This window comes from Amblyomma americanum, chromosome 5 (assembly GCF_052857255.1).
Source record: "Amblyomma americanum isolate KBUSLIRL-KWMA chromosome 5, ASM5285725v1, whole genome shotgun sequence".
In the NCBI taxonomy this organism is placed as follows: domain Eukaryota; kingdom Metazoa; phylum Arthropoda; class Arachnida; order Ixodida; family Ixodidae; genus Amblyomma; species Amblyomma americanum.
The window spans coordinates 64,712,573-64,731,582 of NC_135501.1; the positions used below are offsets into that span (position 1 = coordinate 64,712,573).

General features: G+C 45.4%; 1 protein-coding gene across 1 annotated transcript; it reads right to left on the reverse strand.

The window, feature by feature from the left end:
* Window positions 1-4,655: 4,655 nt before the first annotated feature.
* Window positions 4,656-16,149, reverse strand: LOC144132489 (uncharacterized). The gene is made up of 5 exons (XM_077664939.1): window positions 16,123-16,149; window positions 13,581-13,638; window positions 11,611-11,641; window positions 6,699-6,760; window positions 4,656-5,002 (listed from the first exon to the last, which is right to left on the reverse strand). The coding sequence occupies exons 2-5, from the start codon at window positions 13,627-13,629 to the stop codon at window positions 4,728-4,730; spliced, it is 417 nt and encodes a 138-aa protein (XP_077521065.1). The 5' UTR covers window positions 13,630-13,638; window positions 16,123-16,149; the 3' UTR covers window positions 4,656-4,727.
* Window positions 16,150-19,010: the final 2,861 nt, after the last annotated feature.

The window sequence follows — 19,010 nt, forward strand, 5'->3', positions numbered from 1 at the left end:
TAGCACAGTGAGATTCTATGCCTGCTATTATTGTGTACACATCAAGATGTCAAGGATTGACCTCTTGTGGACATCTGTTGATTTGTGGACCTTTTCATAAATGCGCTTTAAAAACTGTGACCACATCATTTCTTTCGCATCTGCATGCTTTCCACATAGCGTACCGAGTATCACTGAGACCAGAATGGCACAAGCTGCCCTGTGATTATGGTTCTATGACAGTAGTCATGGCAAATATAATGTAACTTCTTCAAACGTAACTAATTCAAAACTTTGCCCAGAACAGATTTGTTATCTGCTAGAAATAAATCAAATCTAAATTTCACTTTTATGTTCTTACCATCACCATCAATTTCTGAACAAAGACCTGTTTCTTCAATCAATATCCAGTTACACCTGTGTTCCCTGTTTTCTGCGCATGCCTTGGATTTTCTTTATATTCGCTGGCTTGGCAGCAAATAAAGTTAGATGAAGTCAGCACTTGTCCTGCGTCTCTTACTTGTGTTTGTCGACCTTTATGCGCTAGAATTTTTCCACCTCAAATTGTTACTCGCCTTTCTTGCGAAGACATCTCCACTTATAACACTATCTTTAGGCAGAGGTTTAGTTCTGTTTTAGTTTTTACTGCGGCTGCTTTCTAGAAAATGAAAAATTCTTATTATTTCGGGCAGCTAAGGTAAGCTGTGCTTAGCGGTGAATGCATAGCGAGATTTCTGCGTGAATAGGGGTGTATTGCTCAGCAGTATACTGAGACACTGTGTTTAGCTTTATATTTAATGACTGGACTTACCCTGGGCGGCATACTCTGCTACCTTCTCCTGCAGCTTCGATATGAGGTTCCCTGATGGACCGTTCTTAGAAGCCCGCCAATCTTGGCTCCAGCGGTATACACAACCCTGGATTGGGTTAATGCTGCCATTGGCGAGTAGTACAGGACCATCAGGATTAGCGGCGAGCAGCCCTTCATGATGCCGCATTGCTTCGGAAGGTGCTAAGCCAGCTTCAAAGAATTGAAGAAAAGTGTCCTTTGTCTCGTGGGTGGCACGGAGCATGCGCAGGGCATCAGCAGATTCCATGCTGTGATTGCGATTTCCGGTAAGCTTAACCACAGCTGCCAGGGGGACTGGCCTGCTCAAGATTTCATCATTTTTTTGTGTCCCTGTTGACTTTCTTGATCTTAAAGTCCACTTTGGCCGGGCAGTTGGTGTTGCGCCTTGTTCCTGTTTTGTTGCGTTGGTTGTACTGGCAACGCCAGACTTTGTGAAAGACCATCCTTGAATAAGAAAAGTGATTTCATAAATAATTTTTTGCATCTTGAACAAAGTACAAATGCATCACATATCGCTTGCAAATGTATTACTCATAAATGTGAATCTTAAGTGCAATGATAGGCAGTGCAACAAGATACCTCTTGCCTCGCACCATGTTTGTATAACAGCTCTACAACTGCACTTGAACATTTCACCTATGTAAAACAATGTCAATATTGAACACTTTGGGACCACTGCATGCGCAAATATAAAATGACATTTCATACTCGTACCGATATTGCAATCTCCACACTAAATATTCTGATGCACGCGCATGCTGTCCAGTGTTTTGTTCTTGTGGCAACAACTGCTTCAATTACTCCTGTATGGAAATCTAGAATGTATGCGCATCTCATAATAAATGTTTTCAGTATAGCTTATGAAACTGTGGTTTTTGTATATGAGGGAAGCCTACAGTATACGAAGGCACAGGGATTGTTTTACTGCGAAAGCTGTTATAGGATTGTTTAAGCTGTTGTAGCCCTGCATTCTACATGAAATCTACCCAACTTCATCTGGAAGACCTTGATTACATTGTGACTAAATTTATTTTCACTTCATTCATTGAATTGAATTACACCATAGCTGGCAGTCATTGCTGTGAATTTTGGCAGATGAGTTGATAAAATTAAAACCAATGGCCGCTATATGCCAACCATGGCAGGTAGCAGTTATAATTAGTTTGAGACACATACTTACTCTATTACACATTATCTATTTTAATTCAGTTAAGTGGCAGGTGGCAAAGTGGAAGACGGAAATGTTGTTCGACGTCCTAGGGGAGAGAACGGATAGGGAAAGTGTTAGAGTGACAAGCGGGAGTTGGTGGGAAGGGTGCCCTTGATAGCTTTCATTGATTATGCGCTGAGCCCGTAAGCTTAGCTGTACAATTTTTTGATGTTCATCAATGAGAATTTTGTTGTGTAATCACTTTTAAGATATGTCTCATTAATCTGCTTGCCCATCTTAGGCTGAGCGAACGTTCTGACGTCACGCCAGCTCTTGCTCTTAGCTTCTCTTGTTAAGGCGTTCGATATGTGTCCGGCATCGGACCGCGCGGAAGTTTTCGTGTCACGCAAAGTATTGCTCCCACCATATGAGCATCTCCATATAGTTGTCGGTCTGGCATACCCATTCCCCTAAGTACAGCAATGCGATGCAGTGGAGCCATCTTTTCATCTCCTCGGTTTTCTCGCATCTTGGGCCCTGCGATCCATGGCTAGGGCTTGTCTCGCCAGCTCTGTCGTCAGATAGCGGTGAAGCTCGGCTCAGGGGGCTCCGTATAACGGCCCTCGCCGTAAAACATTCCCTTATCGTGTTTTTTTTTTTCAGTAGGACTAATTGGCTGCATAAGACGCGCGTACGCCTCTCAATTCCCTACTGTTGTCTGTTTCTGTTTGATTACTCAGTGCTGCATATTTGCAATTAGGAAAATAATGGTCTCGTAATGCATTGCGCTTAATTCATGATAAGCATATTCTGGCGCATTAAATAGCAGCTACAGGAATAATATGCACTATATGATCTGACTAAAACCATTACGCAGCGGAGAATGGGGGATGAAATGTTCTTCGTACATTTGTACTGGGCGTTTTGCACAATCCACGAGGTAATGGTCTGTACGCTGTAGCGCTCCATTACTCTTCTGCAGCTGTAGCGTCTAACACAGTCATGCGAAAAACCTTTGCGTCCGCAGTAGACGCTGCGGTGTCCTCCCCGCACTCCAGGCTTCCAGTGTGCAGGACGGAAGTCCCAGGGGGATAACATGGATCTAGACGCGCCACAATTTTCTACGCAGCCCGTACTGGATGTACTGGGCCGCATTGCGCCGGAACCCGAAATCCCGGATAATGTGCTGCAAGAAGAAGAGGCATCAAGGGCCTCCGAGACCTCCATATATATATGTGTGACACACACGTTGCCAAGAGCAGCACGTAGAGGCTCTATCTACAGTAGTCAGAGAATGACACTCCAAGCTGCTTCTCGCACTCTCTGCGATCAAAAACGGGCGAAAAACACCAAAGGAATGCGAAGTGCGTTGACCACTTCAGTGGTCATTTCCGACTTCCGGGTATCGTTTATGTTAACGATCTCGGTTATGTGGATGTGCGTTTATGTCTGCTCTGTACGTGAGCCAGCCCAGCTTTGTTCTTTGCATTACGGCAACGTTGGTAGACGATGGTTGGGGCGAGTATGGCACAAAAAACAACGAAGCACACAAGGCCGAAGAAAACAACACGAAAAACAAAACGAAAGGCGTATTTTCTCGGACACCACCGCGGGTATTTCTCGGACCGCGGGCTGCGCGACCACGTGGATGTATTTGGCCGCTGGCGTCTGGCGTCGTCTGCTGGAGCGCTTCGCCGCGTCATCTGCTACGGAAGTGACGTATAAAGTAGAGTGAGCCAATGAGCAGTGGCCTGGCTGTGTTTGCGCTGAAAAAGAAACACGCCGCCCGTTGACCCACATCCCGCCAAGCTGAGCTCATATGGGAGCCTGCGCACTCCGGGAATCCCGGAAACGAGGCCGCCGACCTTTTAGCCCGAGGTTTTATAAACCGGGTTCAGGTGGCCTCGGCTCGCGGATTCGCGAGGGAGCGCAACACTCATTCAGAGAGCTGACGCAGGCCTACAGAATATCGCGCCAGCTCTACCCCGCCCCTCTCCTCCCAAGATAAGAAACGCGCAACACACTGGTGGAGACTACAGACACACACTCTCCCCTCACCCCTAGACCTAGCCCACTATCATCGCTCCTTCCCCACCACTTCCAGCGTTCTATTTACAGAACCCTTCGCCTCTTCCCTCTACAGACGACCTCAAGACCTGGGAAGATGGGAAACCCTGTTGCGCTCGGAGGACCCGGCTGTGCAGACCATCGCAACCGCCCGGGCTGCCAGTGTTTTGGACCTCAGGAACATAAGGACTTGACTGCAGTGCGGCTGCGTGGGGACCCATGGGCGTGCCCCGAATTCTTTTGAAATAATAGTGTTCTATCTTTCTCCTCCATGTGCTCTGATGTTTCATGCAAACAAAATAATTGTTTTTTCTGCATGTCCTGCATATATGTAAGGTGTTCCTGGCAAAGCGTATGTTCTTTTGCTGCTGTGCATCAACGGCTTGCTGTGCCACATGAAAGCACTATCACGCTTAAGTGATGCAGATGATCATGTTTTGCATAAAATAAAATCAAAATAAACGAAAAAGCACAAGAGAAATGGCATATAGTTATACAATGTTAGATACAGCGTTCTGGAATAACAGGCAACTTTCGAAACATCTGTCAAGTATTTTGAAAATAAAACTCGGCACCTCAAGGCCGAGCTTTAAATGACAAACATAAAAACGTGTTTCCCCGTTTTTTTTTATTCCTTAGAGACTTAGCACAGATGAACTGTTGTTCCTAAGTCATGGAACACTAATACGCTGGATTTGGGTACAGCAGGGTCAGCGCAGCGGCACCCCATGGACTGCGCATGGTGTTTACTAGCAGCTGTCCTCCTCTACGCACGAGAGGATTCTGCTCAGGATGCGTCACCACCCATTCCAAGGGGTAAGACATCGCATATTTCTTGAGGTACGAGTTCAGAGGCCTTAATTCAACAGGGAGGCCTCCGCTGGGGCTTGGGGGAGTGTTCAGCTGGTCGTTTCCTAGGGGCGTGTTGCTGCTGAAGCCAGAGGGATTGTTTATTTCTACAAGAGAACCAAAAAAGAATCACTTGTTATGCTTATTTCTGTTAGCTAATATTCATAGGGTCACCTCATCCAATTATTTCTTGGCAGTGCGATAGAATTAGAAGTGACGCAGCCTCAGGTCTGCTAAAGTCAGTTCCCTCCAGCCAATGGGCTTTCTCTGCTCTGGTGGCGTCACTTCCCTCCATCCAATGGAAATTCGCCGGTCTGGAGACCGCCAGCCAATGAGAGAATTTTGCTCCCGATGACAACATTATCCCCCGCCCCCCCCCCCCACCCCCCCACGTGGCTTCTAATGCTATCGCATTAAAAATGCTATAAAACGTCCAGGCATTCAGAGTTTTGATTCCTAGTGTCGAAACAGCATGTTTTATCAGTGCGAAGCGAGATGAAGTGTGCAGTTCGGCTGATTAGCCGCGGTGAGTCGGTGCCTATTGTGTTCAGCTGCGGAGGACTGCTTTACGAGACTGACTCCCGGCCGCGGCGGCCGTATATAGACGCAACCTAAACGATGAGGCGCCTGTGTGCTGTGCGCTGTCAGTGCACATTAAAAAACCCCAGGGGGTAGCAATTAATCTGCCGGCTACTGCAACTCTTTTCCTCTCCCTCGTTTGACCGCCCCGTTCATGCCTCCTCTCAATACGTTCACGTGTCCAACACTAGTGAGGCATTTACTGCGCCTTTCCTTTCGTCATAACAGCCTCCGTGACATCACAACTGATAAACTACTAATGAAGGTATTTAACATGGCGATCACTTCAAGGAGGGAAAATAAGTTCTGTGTGTCAAAAGAATATAAGTTGGCCGCTTGAAATATGTTTACATAACTGCACAGGACATAAAAGCGGTGCAGCGGGCTTGCAGCTTGCAAGGTAAGCCGATGTCGCAGGGCCAAATTGTGGCGGCCACGCTTTTTACTGTTCAGTGCTATTGACGCCTGTAAAACCTTTAACATCCCCTTTTCTTTGAGGAGCAATACGGGGGTAGTGAACTGCCCTTCTAATTTCTCCATACATTGTTATATTTACTGTTGCGTCAGGTGCGAGTTTTCAACTCGATAACAATAAAGGCCGACGACAGCTTTAAATTCTTACGTTCTTTACCTCGCCAGCTGCAGCATCCACAGCACACGTGGCCGCCCGTACGTAGCAGAATGGGCTGCCAGTGCTATCTAAATTTATTTATATAGAAGGCGGGTTTGGAGAGTTTATTTTAGATAAGTCGGCAGAATCTAAATAGGAAGAAGGGGGGGGGGGGGGGGGGGTAGTGGACGAGAGAAGCCCCGCCTCGATAGAAGCCGGGCTTCCGTGGGGAGTCGGTGGAAACACATTTCTACAGCAGTTAAAAAAACGTTTAGCGTTTGCGTCTCCGATTTTGTTTCTCTGTTTTGACGCAAACATTTCGCTCGGTGAGAAAAGCGCTCAGCAAATATCATTCTCTACCTGGTCCTGCATTTGTGCACTTTTCAGTGCTGTGCACTATTCCAATGCCCTCTACAAGGTGCATTTTCAAAATGTAATGCTTTTTTCAATCCTTGCGAGATTCATTGCAAGTGTTCGCACATGGGGCACAGAACGCGGCATCACTTTCGTTCGGCACTGTTAAGTGCGTGGCTATAAGGAGCGTTACCGTTTGTGCGACGCAAAAGACGGGCCCATAACACCCTGTTTTGAAAGAAAGAAAAAAATTTCATTACCTCGCAGCAATCGTTCCGTGTAGCGGTCAGGTGACCCGTCACCGAAAGGTGAGGTACGAAGCCTGGAAAAAAATCCCGAGCAAGAATTACTTCAGAATTATCGACACGTACCTCATTTAACCGGTCGCTAACTTCGAATTAGCTCGAAGTTAAAATAGATCAAGAATTACAGGCACGACAGAGGAACGCAGAAATCGCAGACCCAGCGCCACCAAGGTCTAAGCATAGCAATGCTCTAAAGGGGGCCAGTTGGTTGTTCATAACGGCAAAGGTGGTTTCTCGTGGTTTATTCGTGTGTTGTCTGTTCTGAAGTTAGCGCACCCCTATGTCATGATTCTAGGACTAAATTCAGTGCTGATCCGGGAGTTTCTGTATTTCTTTGTCGCCCTAGTATTTTTGGAGGGGCTTCATATTTCACGATAAGCAACTGACTGATCGACACGAAACTTCTAATTGCACTTAAAGGGGTTCTGAAACACCTTCCGAGGAAAACACATCAACTCGCTCATTCACTATGTTGTGTTGTCATGAAACCCCTAGCCAGGTAATACCCTTCTACATACAACTGAGCACCCACAATCACGCCCGAAAATCCGCGAGCTTCCAGCGTGCAAAAAGTGACGAGAGGAAAGGGAAAGGCGCGAACAAACTGAAATTCAAATTTTGACTGAAGATAACTTAGCTTCCACAGAGCGCAATAAAAAGTTCTTACTGGACAATATTCGTGAAGTGGCGTACTTTAACATCTCAGGCATACCGCAACATTATTATAGCCACTTTCAGAGCGCCTTCAAGAATGAGTCTAAGCTTGACAAAGCACATAATCTGTGAGTACGCCAATAAAGACAGGGGTCACTCACGCGGAGCACATTCAGCAATGTGAAGCAAGTTCATGCGTGATTCCATAACGTATTTTTTCAATTAATGACTTACGGCGCTACCAGTGGCGGCAACTAAATTCAGGCACCTAATAAGTAACCAAGCATGCTTTCCTATGCGATAAATGGCTCGAACTCCAAGCTGGCTTCAGCAGTACGCGTTTATATCTTTCAAAGCTTCGAATCATTGGGTTCACGCATGACAGCAGCGTATTGCTGTTCAGAGTGTGACTTTAAAACCGTTCAGAGTGTGATTTTAAAGAAGTCGGACTTCTCTCCGGACGTGAAAATGTGGTCAAAAAGACAAGGTTCAGAAAAATCACACCTGTGTGTTAGTGCTCCTCGTATTTTCGGGAGCTTCTTTTCATCTCAATTAATATGGGAGTTTCTACGCTTAAAACTCTCTCTTTGTGGGAGACACTGTAAGCGTCGTCTGAGTGCGCCTACCACGCCCTTCGCGTACACCATACTTCAGCGCTGGAACACCCCTCTGTCGGTCGCAGCAGATACCTTGGCGACAAAGGAGTTCCTTCCGAGTTGTCTCGGCACGGAAAAGTTTTCCGTCAAAAGTGCGGAGAAACAAAGAACTCAACATTGAAATTTTGCCTTTTTCGTAAGCTGCTTTCCCGACATCCTTTTGATGCTCGCTTTAACTGCGCCAGTGGAAGCGTCATGCCGTGTACGGGAGGCGAGGGGGAAGGGGTGTCATTTGGTTGCCGACGCTATTGCTCATGCCACTAGCCAGAAGAGCCCTCTCCCGCCGTTCACCGTGGGCCGAAAATGTCTTCTGCCAAGATTAATTTCAATGATCGGCAACTAAACTACGATATGATTACTTGTGTCGCTACAACAGCAGCAAGGATATTCAACTCGTGCAATTTGCCCTTTTCAGAAACTTTTTGTCCAAAATTGGGCGTAGAAAGAAAAAAATCCTTAACAGTTTTTAGTGATTACAAGAATCAGCTAGAAAATTAGCGCAATTTTCGCATGCAATTATTTTTGGCTTGTGATGATGGAATCAGGGTGTAAAAGAGGCTGATCTAAAATTGCTGGAATATATATACCCATAACTTCTGCACAGCCACCGTCGTCCTACATAAAGACAAATAAAATTCCGATATGGAAAGGTGTCTGGCAGTGAGGCACGGCCTCTGCAATTTTAATCGCCGCCTGTTTACAGGAGGTATTTAGAGACCTGGATTTTGAACAGTTGGGGTGAACGGTTAATGGAGAATACCTTAATAATCTGCAATCTCCAAATGATAATGCCTTGCTTAGTCACTCAGGGGACAAACTGAAAAGCATGATCAATGACCTAGACAGGCAGAGCAGAACGGCGGGTCCAAAAATTAACATGCCGTAAACTAAAGTAATGTTCAACAGCCTCGGAAGGGGATAGCAGTTTACAATTAGTTGTGAGGCGCTGGAAGTAGTAACGAAATAGGTCTATTAAGGGCAGGTACTGACCGCAAATCAGGACTATAAAAATGGGGTTGAGCGAAGTTGGCATGTTCCCTCAGATCAATGGCAGTTTACCAATATCCTTCAACAGAATTGTATAAAGCGGCTGTATCTTACTGGTACTCTCCTGTGGGGCAGAAATGTAAAAGCTAACGAAAAGGGTTCAGCTTAAGTTAAGGACAACGAGCGAGCCATGGAAAGAAAAATTAAAGGTGGGTGAAGCGGGCATAGTGGGTGAGGGAATAAACGCGTGTTAATGACATGCCAGTAGAAATCAAGAGCAAGAAATCGGCTTCGACAAGGCATGTAATGCGAAGGCAAGATAACCGATGGTCCTTAAGACTACCGGAGTGGATTCCAAGAGAAGGGAAGCGTAGCAGGGGGCGGTAGAAAGTTAGATGGTTGGTTGAGACTACGAAGTTTGCGGGGATAAGGTGACCTTGACTGGTGGAGGGCAGGGTTGATTGAAGAGACATGGAATAGGTCTTTGTTTAGCAATGGGTGTAGTGAGGCTGACCACGATGATAATGATGAACTAACACGGCTTGGGATAATACGAGCCCAGCTTCAATACCGACATCACAATCGGGGCGAGTGCTGGCAACCATTGCTAACTCTGAGTCATCTCAAGTGCGCCATCTGCTACCACTACAAACCGTCAAAGGCTTTGCGCGACCACTCTTTCCATGGGAGCCGCGGAGAAGGTCCCGAGCCAGGGCTGCTAGAATGGCAATGAGCACTGAGCCTCTCCGTGCAGACTTCTCGCTTACAACACGTTAGCTTCAGTGCTAAACGACGTTCACTTGCGACAGCGTTGAAGCTTCGCACATTTGCGTTGTCAATCGAACTTTTATAGATTGTGCAGGTAGTGGTTTCTGCGGTATACAGCCGGCTTGGCTCGTCGGGACACGAGCCTGCGACATCGTCTTCTTCTCCGAGGCCATAAAAGACGGGAGCGGGACCCAATAAACATGCCATTGTGCCACATTGCTGGGCCTACGTTAACCTCTACTTCAGTTTCATTTGACGCGTTCACTCACGCTTTCCTGCATGTCTCCTTTTTACTGTCGTCTTAGCCCTAAGAGCAAATTGAGCGTTGTATCCGGAGGCCTGTTTCTCTCAGCACCGCCGCATGAGCGATGTGGGATACGCTCCTCCATGCGTCTTAATCGTACCACTTTGGGGGCTCAGAGCTTTCGTCGGAGGACCTGTGCTTAATTCCAGCCCACAGTCGACCAGTCGGACGGATTGACCATTTCGGGAGTAAATATATGCTGATCATGTTGAGCTCACATAATTCTGAATTGTAAAATTCATTCAGGAGATGTGAATTCCTGCTAGTCACTTGCGTGCTTCGTTCCTTTGCGTTATTCGGAAATGCGTTCTGACTGAATAAAGCTTGAAAACGAACTCTTAGCTTTTTCTTTAAGCACGCATCTTCAGGTGGCGATGTTAGCCAACTTTTCTGTTAGCCAACAGGTGACTCTAGCCTGAAAGACGAGATGGAGCGCCGAAAAGAGAACGGAAACACGGAACACGAGTAGTATTTGGCAAATCTTGCAATTTTGCTTTCATTAACTTCAGTGAATAGCAGTGATTCCTTAAAAGCACCTTAATACAACTCAAGAAGAAATGCTGGGCATTTCTAAAATGGTGCACACAAGTTTCCAAAATAGGGGTTCTTTTTCTTTTTTGGTTCATTAAAGAATTTTATGTCAAGGATAGAGCATCATTAAATGGCAGTCATGTTTCGACGCAGGATTGAATACCCCGTGTTTTTGCGCGCATGATACCATAGGCACGAAAAATGAAAAGCCATTGCAGTAAGTCAAGCGCACACGAAAGAGACGCCAACAAATGCGCGGGCGCTTACTATCAACTAAAATTTTGTTTCGAGATGACCTTGCCTTATCTAGTTCACAGAAATACACATTCAAACAGTCAAAGCAATGTAACAGACTTGCTCCGCGTTCCAGCAAACCATTTCTTTTCCCCCTAGTCCGACAGAAAAAGCATTGTCACCATTCATTAGTTTGGTTGCTTATGTGAAAGGCGCACGTATACATTTCACTTTCCCGCCTGCTTTTGTGCCTCTCGGGTGAATTTTGTTGTCTCTAGATGAAGGTGACACCCGCGCATCCTGCTGTGTTCGGTAAACTGGCTTTTCGGCTCGTTATAAACAGTGGTCGTGTGTGATCATGCACTCTTTTCCTATGTCAGGAATAGAGAAAACGCAGTTCCCCACAAAGGCACGAAGCAAAGTGGTAAAGGAGAAGCCGGGAGTCTTTTGACGTCACAAAGCCTGACCATAAACATGGCAACGTGCATCTCGTCCTAGTAGAGAAAACAGCCTTCCATTATTGCTGTGCTCGACTATTGCCCTCAATAGCTTGCTTTCTTGTGTGCGGTTGTGAAATATTTCGCAATTTGGTCGTATAAGACATTCAGTGGCAGTAAGCTTCCGTAGTGTTTTCTGGAGCTTTCTTTTCGTGTTCATCTTTTTTTTTTTGCACAGCCTTTCTATTGTTCTATACTCCTGCTCAAAACTAGCTCAAGTAAAGTTTCCAACTCACGGATCAAGTTCGCGTGGCAGTGTAGAGCCATCTGGAAAAAAAAAATACAGAACAATTTGTTCGCATGTAACAAAGAAAACATAGCCCTTAACACGGTTATTGGGCAGAAATGTTCGGTATGCATTCACTGCTGCGTATTGCAAGTCATTAGGAACAGCGGGAATGGTTGCATACTACTGACAAATACGCGTACCAAGCTTTCCAAACGCACATGCTCGCAACCGCACAAATGCAGTCAGCAACACTGAAAGACGTCATTATGTCACATGAATGTCTATTGACATAATGTGGCTATAACAAACTGTTAAACACTTGATGCCTTTTTATAACTTATTCGCATGTCAGACATGTGAAATCCGTAGCAAATTAACACAGACAGAACAAAGCATAATGCACTATTCCGCAGTGCGAATCTTTACAGTCTGTGCACCAGTTCACGTAATAAATTGGCTTGCCCTAGGCGTCGAATTAAAACTGATAGCGAAAGCGGGGTTAATAGTACTGCCAGTGTTTGCGAAAAAATAAGCGCTTCACTTCCACCTGCGGTCTCTATCCCATTTTGACGCATGCCAGAAAACTCAGCCTCCTCGGTACGAACTTAAGCACTGGGCGTGTGCTGAGTGCAGCAAAGTGATTCGATCCTTGCGTGACTACTTGGGAGCCCGCCTTCAAATTCATAATCAGTTGAGCAGAGCTGTTGGAGTTCTTTCTGTCATAAAATTCATGCTTTGTGTAGGACCACAGCTTTATCTGGGCACAGATATGCGATTCATGTTTCCGACCGCATAGAGTCGACAGTTGTTACTGCCCAAGGTAACTGCAAACAAGTGTGGTTAATTTGTCTCAGTTTTTATTTCAGTGTACTTTTTGATCGTATAGTTAACATTATTTTAAAGATAATTATTGTTTAATCCAATTTTTTCCCGGGATCTTAGTCTTCAAAATTTCCTGTGGGAAGTGGTCAACCGAAACGCTTGAATAGAAATGCTGCCATGTGCGCGTTGTTCTCATTGCTACTCTTATTGCAGGCCATGCATTTGCTGTATATATAGTTGCCATAAAAGTTATTTCGGGGCAGCACTTCTAGCGTTTTGGATTTGCTCCGTGATTTCCAGCAGTTGCAGTCTTGTACGCGCAGCGTGATAAATTACACATTCCTCGAAATCCCTTTCCTTCCCTAGCCCTGCATACTGTTGCTTTCTCCTCTCATAGGGAAAGAATACATGAAGAGATTGACTGCCTGCTATAAATTTCGAGTCACAGCGCTTTGAACAGCCTCTTTCTACACTGCTGATAGTAAAGAAATTCTTCGTCCTGTTCTTCCTGGAAACAAGAATCTCTGTTAGTAAAGCGCAGTCAACCATCACAGCTTTTTTTTTTTTTTTATCAGATGGTCCTCGTCAGGCAGAGCTGTGAGTAAACAGCAGCAGCATGCGCAGGCCACTTTGCGCAGATCATGTTTGGGCGCCAACCAATGCTATATGTTCAAGGGTGCAGTGGGAGTAGACCTTTCCAGCTGGGAACCCGGAGATAAGCTTTCCCTAGTCGAACGGGCCCAAGCTGCAGCAGCAGCCGCAGGGGTACTGGACTAGGGACTCCACCCATGAAGACTTTAAAGACTCTAGGAGCAGAGAATAAACTTTATGTCTATCTCTCTTTCAGAGGCTGTATCCCCCTTCTGTAAGGTGCGCCACACTTTACGCCAGGAACCCTCATTTCTTATGGTGCATATAGCATTATTTATGCGCAGGTGCCACGCACCGCCTGAAGTACTTGCTTCACTTCCCTTATGTTCAGATCTACAAGGTACTGTATTCCGTGCCACTAAAAGCGTCGCCGTTATTCTCGCCCTGAACTCCCAGTGCCGTGTTTCCCGTTGTTAGTGTCCGAAATTTTCTCTATTAAGACACCGACCAACATAGTATGGTAAATATTTAAAAGCATAAGGTGCCAGCATAAGCTCCACTTACGACACACATTGGCAGCAAACAGGACAGCGATGAGAACGCACGTTTTCATGTTGCCGACCTGTAAAGAAAGTAATGAGCTCAAATAACAACTTAACAGGACATTTCCTTTCATTAATCTCTAGTGCTTAAAGACATCAGGTCAGATAAAAAACTACTTTGTCATGAAAAATAGGGAAGATTCTAGATACAGGTTGTCCCAGCTAACTTTAGCTAGGGTTTAAAAATATGCCGCGGCAAATGCATGTTGCTGGCTGTTATATGGAGCAACTCATACTATTTTTTGTATTAAGATTAATTGAATCATTACTCTAGATTAATTAACCGACTTCGCATGCAATGAAGATAGGCGAAAAAGTCCAGTGAGAAACTGATAGAATGGTCCACGAAACATCCCACTTCTATTCCCGCATCTATTACGCATCGGTTTTCTTTCGCTCTCTGCTGATGCCCGCGAAATAAAAGAATACCACGTGAGATGTCCGCTTACGCGCCGGGATTGCAGTGCTCTCAAATGTTCTGCCCAACAAACAAGCAGCTCATATAGCCCGGTGTGCTGCTGCTTAAAAGGTGAAAGGGCTGCGACACACGCGCTGACTGAGCGATTTCGTTAATTAATTCATCTAGTTAATTCAGTTAGTTCATTCATCTCGACTAATTATGCAGTTAAGCCCAATGCAAAAATAGTGTGACTTGCTCCATACGATAGACGGGAGCATGCATTTGGTGACGTAGTCTAGAAGTGTCTCGGCGTATATTTAAACACTGGCTAAAGTTAGCTGGGACACACTGTACAGTGGTAGCGAACCCTTGTAATCGTAAGATAGTTCTCCTACAAAGTCGGCTGAAGTCAATAATCACGAAAAACATTTCCAACAGGATGTTTGCGCGATAACTTTATGAGTAAACTACCGGCATCAGTAGTAACCAAGAATTTAATAGGCTATATCGGCATGTGCTGGTACGACGCACCGAGCTTTACAAGAGGGGAACTTCTAGCGCCTTCATTTAGTTGGCTACGTCATTTTTACGGCAAACGATCAAATGAAGGCTTCGAAATGAAGAAAATGATACCTTCATTTAGAGACCACCTAACTGAAGAAGGGGCTCATTTTTAATGCATGAGTGCATTTCACGGCTACAGTTTCACCTCTCCTTGTGCGCTAATCCATGCCCGCTGTATGGTACAAGTTTCAGGGCAATTCGAGTAAGTGCCTCTCGGGTGACAACCGGTACCACTAACCTCTTGGAAATCGCAAACAACTCTCCTTGGGGTATTTATGGTCGGTATTTTCACTGACCCGCACCACTGGTGGTTCAGCGGATGTTCCAGATTTCTTTCTAAACTTCTCCTTATAATGTTATATGGTCTTTGTTCTCACAGATTAAAGGAAACAACCGGCAAGTACGGCGTGAAGGTAGTTTTTTTCGGCCCCTCATAAGCTGATGGCAAATGTGCAAAACCATGTGCCAGCACGAACAACAGAAAATGAAACCCGGGTGTGGCCTCAGACACGATACAACCTACGTTCAGTGCGCCATAAACGTCATTTACAATATTCCGCTTAGCTGTAAGCGAGTATACGTTGGGCACACGGGGAGATGCCTAAACAAGAAACTAGGAGAGCACTAGACCGCCTGTGAGCAAGTTTGAAATTCTGGAGTTGAGGCACCTCACTGCGCACAATGCGAATGCATTCCACTACAGAAAAAGATACAGGTTATAGACATAGCTAAGAGCTGGAAAGAACGAGAAGTCATTCAAGCATCTGTCATGACCATTGCACCAGATAACGAATGTGTCAGAGCGCCTTCGGTCATTCCATTAACAACCGAATTTTACTACCTGAAGGACCACTATCGTAAGCTGTTGTAATATTCACCTGCGGGCTGGCAATGACTTTCCGTGTTTGCTTTTTTTCTTTTTGTTTTCATGCGTGAAGGCGCGAATCTAGTCCTACTGCACATCTTGTTTCGCATGGTTTGACGCTGTGGTGCGTTTTTATACTCATGTCTCTTCCAAAAAATAAACAGCTGTCATAACCGATTCGTAGTGCGTGTGTGTGTATTTGTCATATCCGTGCCATTTAGTACTCTCCAAACCTTTAGGATAAAATACCAGCTATCCCCCATAGTATCTCTCCTGATCTTTCACAGCGAATCGAACTAACAAGGAGACAGCGGGTTCCTGGTGCCTCAGAAAAAAAGGTAACACGATATCTCTGAACAGCTCAGCAAATGTTCCGTTGAATATGCCATGGTGTCTCCTTGAGTTCTGGACGTCAACCTTGTGATGAAGGAATACTTTTGGTCCCAGTACTAAGCTTCGAACAGAACGTCGTACTGGAATAAGCTAGAATTAATTTCCGGGTTCCAACATTGTGTGGCAGAGTAATCATCGATATTTCTGCTGTTTAAGGCGAAAAGGAAAAAAGGCCGTTAAAGAGGCAAAAGCAACGCAAGCGTGCGACAGTAGCAAGGCAGTCAGCTGACAACGCTAGTTTCGAAAATGCGGTGCAAAGGAGGACCAGCGCGAAATGCATGCCTGCACAGACGAGCTCCGACGAGGACGGTCGTTGAGTGGCGGTGGTTCGGGGGGTCCTTTTATGGGGCCCTCCTTGCGTAAGAGAGTGAAACCGACCAGGGAATCAAGGAGGAAGTGAAATGCCAGACTCACTCCTTTGGAGAACTATCAGTAACCAGAGCCGCGCTATCGTCGGAGCGGCACAGTAGTTCCCGGTTCTCATGTTCACGGCAAACGAGGAAAAAAAACTTGATAATATCACGAGCCCACTTTGTGTTCATTTACTTGGTTTTCTCCGGGGGGGCATGACCCTCGAGACCCTCGCTTGTTGCCATGAACGTTCACCAGTCAACGGGTGCCGAGTGATGTACGTCGATCGACTCCAGAAAATGTGGAAGTTGAGGTCCATTGCTCATTGGTGAACCCAACCGCTGATTGTGCCGACTACGTGTCCAGATACCTGCGGTTCACTGCGGGCTCTATCCAGTTTAAATGCAATATCCAGCAAACGGCCAATTCACGCAGCTCGAATTACCGGCGAATCCCCCTGTGTTCAGGCGATCAGGAGCGAGGACGAGAGTGAGAAGCAGGCGAATCCTGTCATGTGGAGCGAACAGAAAGTGTAGTGTGCTGAAGTAGTCTGAGGGAAAGAAGATCAACACCATAGCCTTGACGTCCCGGTTAGCTCAGTTGGTGGAGCGGCTGCTCTGGAGATGCGGTGGCCCTGGGTCTGAACCCCGTACCAGGACAAAATTTTCTTCAACAGCGAATTTTCTGCGAAAGCTGTATAGGCTTCCTTTGTTGCCGTAAGGCTGCGCTTGTGTGGATGCCTGTGAGTTATTGCTCCTACATTAATATACCCATTGCTTTGTCACAGCATTAGTGGAGCCGGAGCGGGAGAATACTTTCTTCCAGTTTGTTTTTCGTGTGCGTGTTCTCACGCTCAAGTATTACACGGAGTTATTGGTGGAAAGAGCAAAACGCGAAAGGAATTGGTCACGTTTCCATGCTCAGCTTTCAAGGGCAAAAGTTTTGAAAATTGGAAAATTGTCAGACATTGATGCTGAAATATCGAAGGTAATGGTCCATTATTCTTATATGCAGCAAAATCTTGCTTTAAAGTGTTTCCATCGGTCCTATAGAACAATTAAGACTGCCTTAGAAAACCAATGGGGAACACTCTTGACGATAAGAAAAACGTTAATAAAAAAAATGCACTACTGCCGTCGGGTGATCTGCGGATATATTGACTGTTGTAGTGAAATCTTACATTATACGAAAAAAATTGCGTTCATAAACGGTTTCCCTTAGAAAAATAGTTTCGTCCAGAATTGTTGGGTAAGAAACATACAGAGAACACGTATATATGCCCGTGGCTATACAGCGTTACTTGAAGGACGTTCAAAGCGGGCGTTACTCACAACAACAACAATGCAGTGTACGTGGTTGAACTCCTTCCTTACCGAACCGATCCAAATCGTTCCATTTGAACGGTGAGCGAAAGTGGCCATTCTGCACGATCCGGACAGCTTCTGGACAAGTAATGACATTGAGTACATCGCATAAGAGCTGTTCCAGAGTCTCAGGTTCGGTTTCTTCATCAGCCATATGAGAGAGTACTTTTATGCTTTCCACCAAACCTGTCGACGCGGAGAGATCACGGTGAGCACGACGTCACGCGTGTCGTCATCGTCACGCTCCGATCCTGCTCAGCAACTGCGGTGCTCACGCGATTCTGCGGCATCGACACTCGGCTTTGTGCATGCAAGCGATTGCTTCGTACGAAAAGGTGACTTCCATTAGTCTAATTTCACTTCATACAGAGATGACTGTGCGTCCACCCCGCGCTATGGGCAGGTGCCCGTCTGTAACTTTCGTTTCCGCCGTTGCAGAGGAGATTAGCTGATTTCTGAGCCTTTCTGGAGGTAGCTGGCACATTATTAACGATTCCGTGCCACGGCCAGGCTGGCTGATCGAGTTTCCTCCAAGGCCTGTGCGCTACACTGTCCAGTAGCTCTTGGCTCGTGCAAGTCTTTTTTACTGAACTACTTTTCTAAAACTATAACTTCTGTGAAATTTTGTGCAGGTGCCTCAAAAATTACTTAACAAAGGTGTTTGCTTCTTGAGCAGTACATATCCCTCTTTCTTTTTTCTTCAAGTCATTTAAAAGAAAGATCTTGATGTACTGTAGTGAAGCAATTTTACTTTTTAATTTGGGGGCGAATAAACTATTATGCACATCACCCTGATATTTCCTGTATTTCCGCAGTAAGAATAGAAGAAAGAAACAAGGAACGTGCTTTATAGCATGCTTATAGATGCCAACTGATTATTGATTTAATATATAGTTATTCAAACCTCACTGCTTTGTTTCCTCGATCTTCATTTCGATTTCCTCAAGATGTCTCAAAATTAATCTTTTCTTTTTTTCACAGATTCCGCTATTTATATTTATGAGCGGCTTGGGACAAGCCTGGATGACTTTTCTCCTGTTTGGATTACCAAACCCTGACCAATCCCCCATCGTGGGTATGTGCCATCGTTTTTAAGGCAACAACAATGCCAACTGTGCGGGCCATCACTGTGGAAACTTAAGTCTCAAGAGTCCGTTCGTCAGGCATTGTTTTAAGACAACATCGATTATGAAACAGTCACAACCGAAACATTGCGTGTGGATATGGTTCACGAAAGGCCGGGAAGATCTTTCTTAGACCTCTAAACTGCAGTTCCAATAAAAGAAAAAAATATCAAACGAGTAGAGTTCGTTTTCGTCATTTCAAATGATGTCTCATTGTTTGGGTATCTTACTGAATTGGTAACTCTAATTTTAATCCAGTAAAAATTTTGTGTAGCAGGATCTTTATACGAGATGGGGCTTTAGAAAATGGGAGGGGACCCTTAAGCTCGGT